The sequence below is a fragment of the Rhagoletis pomonella genome, unplaced genomic scaffold, assembly GCF_013731165.1.
Source record: "Rhagoletis pomonella isolate Grant_MI unplaced genomic scaffold, Rhpom_1.0 Rhpom_scaffold_00005, whole genome shotgun sequence".
NCBI classification, from domain to species: Eukaryota; Metazoa; Arthropoda; class Insecta; order Diptera; family Tephritidae; genus Rhagoletis; species Rhagoletis pomonella.
This window is the reverse complement of record NW_023458559.1, coordinates 67,708,439-67,722,114: the sequence shown is the minus strand read 5'-3', so window position 1 is coordinate 67,722,114 and position 13,676 is coordinate 67,708,439. Positions and strand designations below refer to the sequence as shown.

At 37.0% G+C, this 13,676-nt stretch overlaps 1 protein-coding gene across 1 annotated transcript; it reads right to left on the bottom strand.

Annotated features, from left to right (window-relative positions):
* Positions 1 to 563: 563 nt before the first annotated feature.
* LOC118740194 (ionotropic receptor 75a-like) lies at positions 564 to 13,208 on the bottom strand. Its single transcript, XM_036471691.1, has 14 exons — positions 13,172 to 13,208; positions 12,701 to 13,066; positions 12,492 to 12,628; positions 11,059 to 11,668; positions 10,723 to 11,000; positions 10,385 to 10,639; positions 10,325 to 10,343; positions 6,242 to 6,350; positions 3,981 to 4,156; positions 3,303 to 3,671; positions 3,099 to 3,235; positions 1,234 to 1,840; positions 890 to 1,170; positions 564 to 828 (listed from the first exon to the last, which is right to left on the bottom strand). Exons 2-14 carry the CDS (start codon positions 13,010 to 13,012, stop codon positions 564 to 566), a joined length of 3,555 nt encoding a protein of 1,184 aa, XP_036327584.1. The 5' UTR covers positions 13,013 to 13,066; positions 13,172 to 13,208.
* Between the last annotated feature and the right edge of the window lie 468 nt (positions 13,209 to 13,676).

Genomic DNA, 13,676 nt, shown 5'->3' with positions numbered 1-13,676 from the left:
GTACGCAACGCTACTCCCAGTACAAAACTCCAATTTTCTAAGCTTAAATAAACATTGTTGGCCCACTTTTTCATCTATATGTCTTTTTAGCAAAAAAAAAAACTCAGCTATCCTTAAAAAAGCGTTCACGTCACCCAAAAAATTCAAATTTATTTTTCACCTAAATTTTTTTAGGGCACTAAAATTTCCTTTCAAAAAATTCATACTACCAATCGAAAGGGCATGAAAAAATCTATCGAAGCTGATATTAATTTTTTTAATATAGTTATTCTCATTTCATTTTATTTATTAAGAAAAAAAAACTTACAAACTTACACCCCTCCCTCTCGAAAAATATTTTGCCAAAAATGCCATCTATCAGTACCACTAATGCTTGCAGTTTAGGTGGAATAGGAGAAACAATTTACTTTGATCACTTCACGTGGAATCGCTCATGTGCGCATTATAAATAAAGTCATGTCCTACTTTAATATTGTAATTAAATATCTTTTTAGAGTATTTCGTAAAACAAGTACTATCGATTTACAGAAACCAGCTTTTACACCTTCGTCTTCACATTGAATTCACTCTATAAATCCTTCTGCCAAAGTACTCCTCCAAAAACCAATCGTATTATGACGCTGATGATCCAACAAATATTTAATACCTAACTCCAATACTAATAGCACTAAACATAGTGCAAATGAGAAAAGTAGCATTAGAAATAGTGGAGCCGTGTACTGCATGCCAACAGCGAAGAGATAATTGCCTGGCACGCAATTTAGCTTTTCCTTAACCCAATAGCGACGATGTTTGCGCCAAACGCCTGTCTCCATCATGCGAGATACCCTAAAGGAAAAGAAAAATACGAAGTTTTATAAATTCACCACACTCAAAATGAAAATGATACCTCAAGCGTGTCAATTCCTTATAGGTTGAATTTTTGTGCAGCTGAGTAAACAAACCGCGATCTGGACGTAGCAAAACCTCGTTCAAATCACAAATCTCATGGGGTAAGAAACTCCGTTCCAAAAACGGGTAACTTGTCGAAGTTTCGAGTACGTAAACAAAGCCGGGATCGTCGCGCACGCGTAAAATACCTTCTTCCACAGGAATCCAAACCTTTTCGGGATGCGGCTTGGACGCGATTTTACGATAGACAAAACGACGTACTTCGGGCAATTGAGAGGCCTGGTAATTAAAGAAAAAATTGTTATTAACGAGAGTAACTCAGTGCGTAAGAAGTCTACGAACATTCAAGTACACAAAAGTAAAGGGCAATGGATCCAGTCCAACCTCCAAGGAACTATCAGCTAACTGACCGAGCGTCTTGATATCAGACTTTACCGGCGTACCGAGCAGCGTTGAAAGCAAAGTTGATGTATAATAATTATACATAATAAACGTTGCAAAATAGAGTGAAAAATAGGCCAATCGCCCACCCAACGAAAAGGGCACAATATTGCTACCCTGATAACAGGCCGAACCGAAAGCCAGTAGGGTGGTCGCCAATAGTGAAGGTTCATAAGGCATACGTTGACGGAAATTGCGTGACTCCAAAGCAAAGGTACGCCAAAGAAAAATCGCCAGTAAACCCAGTATGATGCTGAAAACAACCCATACCGAGGTGTCGAAAGGTTGTAGAAAGGCTTCACCTCTAATGCTGGTACTGCGTGGTGTGCGAAAGAGACAAAGTTGTCGATAAGCACCTGTTACGGCCATAAGCGAGAGATACTTCTGACGCGGCTTAGTGCTGAGGAAAGGTGAGGATACAAAGTCGGCGTCCTTGGTGATCATGTCACCTATTATGCCACCATGCGTTTCATTCATGCTCCAGCGGTCGCGAAAGGTGTGCTCCATGCTGTTGTAAATGAGAGAGGGAGAGAAAAAGAGGAGAGAAAAAAGGTAAATGGCAGGAGAAAAGATAAAATAAGGCGAACTTTGCTGCAGTGAAAACAGTGGAAATATATATTTAATTAGAATATATTATTTACTTAAATATGTACATTAGAGTGGTTCAAGTTTTGTATGGGAGAAAAACTGTCATCGTAGAAATCGGGGCACCCTCTCAGGTTTTTCCTCTGGTATTTGTAACATCTATACGAACTTTTAATTTGCTACTGTAACCAATTCAGGGGACCTTGAAATGCGCCACTGCATCCCTTTGAAACTGACAAAAATATTGGCGATTTTTTATAAAAAGCTACTGTAGCAATGAAAACTGAAGCGTGTTATATTTTTTTCAGCTAATCTAAATTTGAAATACTCTTAGGTTGCTTAGGCAATTGTTTTTTTTTGATAATTTGTGTACAAAATACTTCAAGAGCAAAATATGAAAATTTCATGAGCGTCCTCTACATTTATACTTAGAGGCGTAAAGTTTAGTGTCAGCACCTATTTCGGCAAGAGGAAAAATTTTGGAAGGCGCTCCGAAGCCTATCTCGGAAAACAATTTTGTGGACCACCTTAATGTACAAAAGTGGAAACCCTACTACGGCATTTTGTATTTATTTAAATTTTTTACAAGCCAATTCGTTTTTGTTGCCATCATTAACTTGTTATCATATTTTTATCTTTTAAAGGTGGCAACCCCTTAACAAAATTTTGCATTTTAATTAAGTTTTCACTTATATTAATTTTGCCATATTTTTTTTTTAACTCATCAATTGAATTCGTTTTAATTTTGTTTGCTCATACATATGTATGTACATACGTAGGTGGCAACTCTGTTTAAAAGTATGTACTTTTAAAACAAAGTGTTTTAAATTAATTTTCTCAAATATCCATAGTGAAATGTCTCACATCATTTAAATTAAACATTTTTTAAACTTTTATATGTGCGTATATGGCAACCCTATTGATGTTTTTTTTTATTTAATTGTTTTGAAACAAATTTAGACTTTTTTGATGCCATACCAAAATATTACGCCTCTATTACACATTTTATTCACTTAAATTTTATTAAAATACGTGGCATCGCTATTTCAATTTATTTTTGAATTAAAGTTTTTATTCGATATCAATATCATAAAAATATGTCACCCCAATTTGATTGACTTTACCTTTTAAAAAGTTCGAAACTCTTATAAATTACTTTATCTACCTTAAACTTTACTTACTTGCAACCGAAGAGATCCTTGAAGATCAACAACACTCTGAAGCCAAAACGCGAGATTGCATCGATTTCCGTATTGTTTTCTGAGTTTAGAAACTCCAAGAGTAGAGGCGGTGGTAAACTGAGTGGCCTTTTAGTGACCTGAAAAAATACCAAATATCCAGTATTTACTTACCTAACTCTTCTCCTCTCTGCTCAGCCTACTTACCACAGTCGACACCCGCATTGTTATATCGTGCAACCGAAGTCGATTGCTATATTTCGATCGCAAATGCAAATCTGAAAGATAACGCCGCACATGGCAATCCTGCAAATTGCATTGAATCTCGCGATCAACAGTTACATTCAGTTTACCACCTAAGGCGTAGCCATTGTTATAGACATCATAAGTTATATAGCAGGTTGTATTCGTAACAGTATTGGCGTCCATAAGAGCTGGCTTCAGTCTGACATAAGTGAGCTCTGCATCTACAGAGAGGCTGGCATTCACAAAGAGGCGTTTGAAGTTGTGCATATCAGCTGTACGATCGTAGAGCAACCAGTTATAGTGCTGATTATAGAGACTCCAGCGGCTAAGCTGAAGAGCGTAAAAAAAGAAACATTTATCTTGAGTAGGCCGAGAAAAAACTTTAAGCCCTCAGGCGTAGATGTCAAACGTGCTTAAACCTATAATGGGAATTAAGGATGGGTCGAAAAGGTGTATAAACCAACAGATCAGTCAAGGAGGTGCAGTAATCCAGTTATATAATCAGTGTCCTCTCCATGGGCTGGAGTGCATGGTAAACGGGTATCGAGGAGAATACTAAGCGACCAAGAGTTGCTTATTTTGACGTGCAAATTTCTTATTATGAATTACCTTAGGATTTTTTTGGGGGCTGAAACTTACTGTGTTCATTACGGCGTCCGATTTATTACAGTTCATATCTAAGTAGGCTCCCAAAATGGATCGGCTATGCAGCAAATAGCGATGTTCAAAATCACCAAATAAATCCATTGATTCGATATTTACAAAGCGCGTATACCACATTCTCTCGTTAGTCATATGAATAAAATGTTGCTGGGCTGGAAAAGTTATTTGCAAAAACAAATCAGTATAAAATTTCAAATTTCTTTTATATATAGAAGAACTCCACGAGCATTTCAAAGTCTAAGCGGCAGAAGTTATGGCTACTATTTTTTGGATCACCCACCACATCTCCTCGACAGAATTACATCCCAGCCAGCCAAATGCGGAGTGCTGCAAATATGGAGTGAAAAGGGACTCCCACAGCAGCTCCGCGAAGAAGCGTTTTTGGGGGCGCTCCACAGTGTTTCGACTACATACATATATGGAGGCAGGCGGAAATAATAGTTAACCTGCACCGATTTCGCTGAAACTTGACATGTACTCTAATTTGACTTAGGAATAAGGAATTATGAAATTTGGTAAAGATGGAATAACTGCCACGCCCTCCACTTATATGGGCGGAAAAATTAAATTTCATCCGATTTCAATGAAATTTTGGTTGTACTCTCTCTTTTATTGTAAAACCCCAAATATAAAATATGGGAAGGATTGGATCACTATAACGTCCAAAACTCATAAAAAATGTGGTCCCAGTCATTAAATGTGATGGAATTTTGAGTTATTCTTGTTTCCTGCATTCCACTCTCAGAAACTAAAGATTGTATTTAAAAATTACATAGGTGTAAATACTCTCTTTTCTGCCAATGATATGAAACTTTGTATTTATGACTTTTACTTTTCCCTCTCTAAGCGCAACCGGTTTTTTTTTTAATCAAATGTCACCATGACCTTTTTCCACCTGCTTCCGTATAAATAGTCGAAATAGTGCACTACAATTATGGAATGAACTGAAGTCGTATTTTTTTCGTGGTACCTACATATGTATTCCGTAATATTGTCAATGCCATAGACCGAAAAAAATTTAATTAAATATAATTTAATTGAAGAAATAAGTGTGCTCTTAAAAGCGATCGAAAGGTCGCAAAAAAATAATCCAATATTCCTGAAAAATCTCCCTTATGTAACGTCCATATTAAAAACGTCTAAAAAGAAGGCAACCTTTTTAAAGAATATCTTCGTAAAAAAAATTGTTCTTAAACCCCTTTATTTGGACAACCACTTTGCTACAATATTTTATTTAACTTATTAATTTATTTTTTTAACCTTTGAAAAAGATGGCAACTCTCTTTAATAAATATCCTTTATGCTATCCCAGGTTATGACCTATCTGTGTGCCAAATTTCATTCAAATCCGTTTAGCCGTTTAAGCGTGAAAGAGCAACAAACATACTCACAAACTCGCCCACTCACAAACTTTCACATTTATAATATCAGTAGTATAAATAAAATAAGGGCATTTTAAGAAACCGTAAAGCCGCCTTTTCGGGTCCTAATTATGCAACTTGCGGAGTGCCGCTGGTTGGCTGGGACAAGTGTTTACGCGGTATGCTTAGGCCAGCGCGGTTACTTTTAGATCGAGAAAGGCCGCTTTTGATTTCATTTGGTCTACATACATAAACTCGTAATTTCTACGGCTAAGTCTTTCTTGATTTTTACAAAATTTCCCAAAAACCAATAGCTAGCGGCATAAATCTCAATAATATTCCTAATACGAGTACAAATATTTAGTTATTACGACAAAGTAGAAACAAAAAACAAAATTTTATTGTTCTACATATCGACTGCTGAGTGGAAGATCAACCTATCTCGGCAGCCAATTCGAAAACGTCCTATCTCAAAAAACTTTTCAAGAACGCCCTATTTCAGAATTCGTTTCAAAAACGCCATATCTCAGCTGCCGATTCAAAAGCGCATCACACACAGCACATTTTCAATACATTTGGAAGTTAGATAGAGCATTTTTGAACCGAATTCAGAGATAGGATGTTTTTCTATACAATTCTGAAATAGGGCGTTCTTGAAAAGTTTTTTCAGATAGGAAGTTTTCGAACTGGCTGCCGTGATAGGTCGATCTTCCACTCAGCAGTCGGTATGTGAAATTCCATCGAGCGTTTACTACAGTTCCTAACATTTCAATAGAATTAGAAATTTTTCATGGCATTCCTCAAGTCTTTCAAGGGTTCGGATTGGTATTTTTTCCGGAACAGAGTATCTATGTATAAGTGCTTAATTTTACTCACTTTGCAAACTCCAACAATTGAAAAATACAATTGCATTAATATTTGCATTCCAGAAATGATGTAAAATAAAATTGAATAACAATTGATTCATTATTGTAATAAAAATCCACTGGTAAAACTTTGATTTATTTTAAAACTATGTCTAAAGGCAAGTGTATTTATATTAGCCTGGAAGCACGAAAAGGCTTGTATATATATATATATATATGTACTCCTTTTGCTTATTCCTCAAGGTTAAATGTAATGATTGTACTTACGCAAATAAAACGCATAATCACTCAATCAATGGCAATTAAATGGGCTTTAAAGTCATAGCAAATGGCAATGTTTACATTACGTTATTTACTCTGACAGTAATTGATATCTTTATTACGCGTTATACATGATAGTTATTTTATTATACTTATTTAGCAAAAAAATTAGACAATTTTAAACCACAATGAACTAGTTAACTTTGAGGGAGTACTGACTCTCATTCTTTTGATTTTTTTCATCAGGCCGTTTCTTATAATGTGCTTTTGTTCATCTTAGCTGGCTTGGTTTTTTTGAAGTCTACCATTTAGATTACCAAAAATCAGCACTTGGCTCATCAGTATACACGGCTGCTTTGGACATGTGCAAAACCCTTATTGCGAGCAGTGCGGACCGTCATCGAAGACGACATGCATTTTTCATGCATGGAGCGATATTTGCCATTTGTCTGCCAAAGTAATAAAATACCTCCGACGCAACCTAAATTAGCAGTCGCCACAGTTGAGGCACAACAGGCTATATATGTATGTATAGGGCGTTTTCTTGTGAAGTTATGGCATTAAGAGGGCGAACCTCTAAAAATCGAACAAGTTGCATTTATTTGCTATTTGCCGACTACACTAAACTTAGGTACGAACTTCTTAGTAGGACAATAAATATGGCTGGGTTGGTTTAACATCAGATCAAAATAAACAGTGGATGATATCATGTGGGCAGCAACGGAGGTCGAGCTTATTGCTCAAACTGCCTCCCGACGAAATACTTGACGGTGGTAAAGGGCGTGAGGTTTAGTGGATTAAAGTCTCACACTAACCTTTTTGGGGTTGAGGCTTGCGATGCTTCCTCCTCTGAAATAAAAAGGTCGAAAAGCAACGACCAGATAGCTCAGCTAATTTCTGCCTAGCCAGAAGCAGTGTTAAAAATACATATATACAGAGATAAATATGACTTAAAGAAATTAGAAGATTGATGACCAACAATTTTTGTTGCACTAGTTCCACTAAAAAATAAAATATTTCCAGCAATTAGAAATGCAACGTCGAAATATTTCTTTCTGTCAAAGAATATCGGCTAACCTTAACGTTTATTTATGTCATCAGTTTATTGTCAAGTCTGTTGCTTATTTATTTATACCTACCTTAAACATTCCTTTCATGTTGCAATAGAGCGTTTAACAATCACCAGAATGAAAAACTTGTATTTACACGGCAGGCCACGGCGTATACGCAATTCGAAGAAATTTTATTGTCGGTCAGCCTATTAACATTTCAAAAATGCGTTGACAGCTTGACTTTTAACTAGTTAAAATGAAACAATAAATACAGGGTGTCAAGTATAGAACTCGCAAATTAAGTACTATATCTATGAATGTATTTTCGATTTAAAAACTATATGTTTTGAATTGCGGACGATCGCTAACTTTGTTGAGAAGCATTGTTATTATTATTATTATTATTATTATTTATTATAATTGATCATATATACCGCGATATTGTAAGTAGAGTAGCACATCCGTGGGTTTTTTGTTTCATATTTCGAATGCATTAAGTGCTATACCAACTACGTGAGCGAGTCTGCGGCTAGCGAGAGCAACACATTCATAGAGAATGTGTTCTGACGTTTCCTCATCCAGCTCGTAGAAACGATAGACGCTTTTGTCTGAAATATTTTATATTTTACTGAGGTATTAATGCATGGAGCAATGTAACGTGAAGTACCCACTGAGAGTTCGAAGGTCCTTCCGGCCTAAATTTATAAGCTCTTTTGGAGCTTCTTTTTATGGGCACATAAAGCGCTCAGTTTGTCTTCGCGCTGCACATTCACTCTAGCCAAGTGGAATTTTTTGCCCACGCACTTGTTTATGACCTCTCTTGTGGGTGCTTTAGAGGCACCATAAAAGTATTCAGGGCCATGTAATACTATACCATCATAGCCCTTATGCCTCATACTGTTTCCTTGGTTCCAAGAGCTTTTAGGATTTTGAAGTAGTCGCTTACCAGTTTTGATATTATTATGAGGGACTTAAGCGCTACCAAAGTAGCCTGACTGACCAACATAATGCACAAGTTTTTGGAATGTAAGTATGCCTATTGTTTTACATGAATCTCTGATTGGAAAATGCTGGGATAGTTGCTCATTTGTTTAAAATTCGGTGAAGATGTACCAACTATAGTTTTTCCATCTTCAAATTTTGATCAATCAGTGCACCAATCATCGCCGCACAACTTCTTAAAAAAGTCCTTGATATCAAATGAACAGTGATAGGCAACGAAATGGTTGTGAGAGTATTTTTTTCTGTATTCTGTTGTTAGTGCAGCGGTAGAATGGAAACTACTGGTTATTTAAGGTGGATCTTAGAGGTCTATCGGGGTAACATGTTTTGAGCCAAAGGATGAGGGTTGTCTGCTGAGCTGCAAATCCTTTTCATAAAATAATCTAATTGAAGGATAGCAGGGTACATGTCAAAGGATGTTTGGGCAGGTTTGTGCCTTCGTTTGGTATACATATGTACCCTTGACTTCCACTTTTAACATTCTTACCGCGCGATCGGTAGTACTGCGATAGACGCTTCCCTTTATTATTAATCATGGAAATAAATATGAGTTAAAACCAAGTCTGTACGGAAGAGATTAGTTCGGCACATTGTGCAAACTGTGAGTTACTTATCGTTTGCCTTTTAGAACATTGGAGAAGCCGATTCAAGCACCTGTGCCCTTCACCTTCCGCCGAGTCTAAGTCCAAACCCTTTTGGGCTCTAAAACTGACGATATATTGATCCCGGACTTGATCAGTACGTCCCCTATATTTCACTTTAAACAAACTATCTGAAGCTGTGTCATTTATACAGTGCTGGAGATGTAGGAATGGGTGACTTCTCTTTGTCTGTTCAAGCTCCTAAATATAGCCATATGCAAAAGGTTCTATTTTTATGTAAATGTGCCTCCATCTGGAACTTATGAAGATAGTAAATACAACTTAATCTAACCCGGTGTGTATATGTCATTCGTTGAGGAAGTTTAATGTCCCGAAACGACGCTACCTTTCCAAGGCTCTAGGCCTCTCAAAACCATATCTTAACACTTACTTGAAGGTGTCTCTGAGGCTGATATATGATCTGTACCTGGCTTGTGTCATTGACAGTGAATCAATGATATATGTCTAGCTGACTGAAACTAAGTATATTATAGTTTATACATACATAGATTTTTCGCAATAACTTAAAATTCGACGAAAGTGAGCGCTTGCCTGTAGGCAGTAAAATCTTGGAGACTAGCCTGCGGGTAGCTGGAACAAAGTCAGTCTTTTCGCTGGGGCTGTTCTCCATTCCTTATGTCTGATAGAGCTACATAGTTTTCTTGCTTTGGTTCAAACGCTGCCTAATATCAGCCAAGAACTTGGCTAACAGCTTTGACTGGTTCTTTGGTCCCGATAAAGTTTCGAAATTGACTAATGACGCTGTCATTAATTGAAAAAAAAACCCGAGAAATCAAAGTAGCTGGGTATAATCACCGCCTTTGAATGCTCAGCTTTGTCCATGGTTTCCAAGGTATAGGAGTCCCGATGAGACAAAAAAGAGTTCTTATCCAACTACAAGAGGAAGGACTAAGTGCTATAAGTCTAAAACGCGTGCTGTGGTCCATGGTCATTTTCAAAATCCTATATTAAGTGTCTGCGCCTATTGGAGATATGATACAACTGCAGATAAAAATAACATTTGCAGACTATTTAATGCATTTATTTTGCTATCACTACAAAGAGCAAACTACAGAGTGAAAACAGAATTATAATATAGTGCGATGATAATTTGTTTTTAAACGTTTTGCAGATTACTTCATAATTTGGGAAAATTCTGAAAAAAGTTTGAGTGCCCATTTTTCAATTCCAGTTTACTCATTATGCCAATTATCACCAAAGATAATATTCTCCAATCTCATTTTGCGATCTACCCAATATTTCTTATGCAGAATTTCCAACAACAATATGAAGAGTACCAAAAAGTAAGTACACAACAACAGCATAAAGAGTGGTGCCATATATTCCATGCCAACTTCAACTATGAAATTGCTATCGAAACACTCCAGTGACGATTGAACCCAATAGCGATGCAACTTTAGGGAAACGCCAGTCTCCAAGATGCGAAAAATTCTGAAGAAGAAGAATTTTTATTTGAGTAAAAATTCGGTTTTGTGTTGAAAGCTTTAATCACTTCACAAACTTAAATCATTTACCTTTGTTTGGTCAACTCCTTGAAGCTTGAGTTCTTATGTACCGCACTAAACAAACTTTTCTCCGGACGAAATAGTATCTCATTCAAATCGCAGATTTCATATGGCTTGTAGTAGCGTTTGACCAGCAAATAGCCGGTTGAGGCCTCAAATCCGAAAACAAAGCCAGGTTGATCGCGTACGCGCAGTATTCCGTCCTTCAAGGGCATCCAAATGGCCTGCGGATTGGGTGCGGAGTCGATTTTGCGTTTGAAGCGCCGTACTTCTGGTAGCGGAGAATTCTAAAGGGATAAAACAAAATAGTTTTAGAACTTATTGATAACCATCGCTATCCCTCACATTCAAATAGGTTAGCGTGAATGGCAAAGGGTCGAGTCCCACTTCTAGTGGACTATCTGCCAGCTGGCCCATTGTTTTGATATCAGACTTCACCGGCGAGCCAAGCAACGACGAAACAACAATGGACGTATAATAGTTGTACATTAGAAAAGTTAGTAGATACAATGTTAAGAAAACTATGCGTCCACCAATGGAACCGGGCACCATCTCGCTCCCCTGAGCGCAGGCCGAACCAAAGGAAATGAGGAATGTAGCCAAAATCGAGGGCATATAGTCGACATAACGCTGGTGCATGCGCTTCCGTTCCAGTCGGAAAATGCTCCAAAGTACAACAGCTGTCAAAAGCAGCAACAACCCGAAGAGTAGCCAGACGGTGGTGTTGAAGGGTTTCAAGAACACATCGCCTTGTATACCGGAGTTGCGGGGCGTACGAAAGAGGCAGATCGAACGAAATGATGAAGTCTCCGCGATAATGGTAAAGAACTCCATGCGAGGTGGTGTGGGAATGAATGGTGTGGAAATAAGATCGGCGCTCTGTACAGCCAAAGCGCCGATTAGACCGCCATGTGTTTCATTGATTGTCCAGCGATTGGTGAAAGTGTGATTCGACCTAGAGGGTATAGTACAGGTTAAGAAAAAATAATAAAGATAAAACTAAAAAATACCTAAAAGAAATAAAATATTTAAATACCTTTCTTTTGATACCCATACTGTCACACATATCGCTACCTAAAGACGAAATGGTGCCAAGTCCAATTTTTTTCAAAACTTAGTTTTTGATGCAGAACGACAGATAATGCGAAACTACACCGATTCTCCGCGTCTCCTGAACAATTACAAAAAAATGGAGTTGGCACCTTTTCACGATATGTAGCTTATCTTATCAATTTAATTGAGCTAAATTCTTCAAACAAGTGTCAACACGCCTCAAAAATAGATTCGACAGCAACCATTTTTAAACCTCTTTAATCTGACACCCATATTGTAACATTTCATTCCTTTTACCAATCTAATTGAATTGAATTTTTCTAACCTTTTTTTTTGATACCCATATAGTAATATTTAATTTATCCTATCCATTAAATAAAATTGAAATTTTCAAAAAGGTGAGAACTCCCCACAAAAGTATTTTCGGTGGTAGGCATTTTTAAATTTATTTCTTTTGACACCTCTATTAAAATATTTACTTTATCTTATCAATTTATTTAAACTGAAAATTTCAAAAAGGTGGCAACTCTTTAATTTTTTTCCTTTTAAACCATCCGGGTATTATAACAAACAAATAAAAAAAAAAATGTTTTAAAATCGGTCAAAGCCGTTTTCAGGTTTTAAGCATCCGAACAAGCCACGATCCATTTTTAATACACATATCTATAAAATATATATGCACATATATGTATTTAGAATAGATAAAATAATTAAAATAAAATTACTTGCAACCCAAGAAGTCAACTAAAATGGATAACACCTGGTAACCAAAGCGTGGTATAGCATCTTTACTGGTGTCATTGACGGAACGTAGAAAAGTGAATATTTCCTCGGGTGTAGCGGTTAAAGGCACTTTGGTGACCTTAAAAGATTAAAACATTTAACTTCTTCACAAACTTTCGCCAACTCCCCTTTCATCTCTGACCACACGCACCACAACAGTCAAACGCAAAGTGATGTCATGCAGCTGATTCCTATTACCATATTTGCTGCGTAAATGTAGCTTTGAAAGATATCTATTTACTTCACAGCTCTTCTCAGTGCAATAAAGTTCACGATCCAATGTCATATTCAATTTACCGCCATAATAGTAGCCATTATTGTAGACATCGTACAGTGTAAAGGCGCTAAAACTGGAGCTATTCGAGGCACTTTCTATGCTATTCAAGTTGGCATAGGTTAATTCGGCATCAACAGCGAGATTTATGTGCGTAAAGAGGGCCCGAAAGTATGTTACATTGGCCATGTTATCATAGATTAACCAGAAGAAATGATCGTTGAAGAGTCGCTCTCTGCTAGCCTGTGTTCAGAAGTATCGAAAAAAATAAAAATTCAAGCCAATATTACCAATGTATGACTATGCATTTCTTAAAATTATATAATTTTCACTTAATTCAGTACGCACAATATCCAAGAGCGATTCACTGCTCTCGCAATTTAGATCCATGAAAATTCCCATTGTCGGCTTCTTACCCCATAAACGATAATGTATGCCTTGAATGGCTTGAGAATTGTTGATATTAATAGCCTCGATGTAAAATGCGTTATCAGTTGCCATTTTATAGAAAACCATTTGAGCTGCAAATAAATATGGAGGAAATTAGCAATAAAATTTAAAACTGATTAGTCACTAACAAAAGCTCAAAGGATAACGAATTACGGGTTTGATGTTTGGAGCTACAAAGGATCGAAATCATTGTAGACAATATTCAAGGCGGACGGACCTCAACTTCTTTACTAAATAGACCAAAAGCTCGTCTTAGGCCATATGCGTTCTTAAAAACGGTGATACATAGGACCGATTTCCAAAAGGTGGCAGAAGTAACTTGTTTGCCAACTGACGTGTTTCCGGGATACCGATCGTCTCCGGCAGTCTCATTGTTTTTAAGCCGCCTTATTGCTATTCTCAG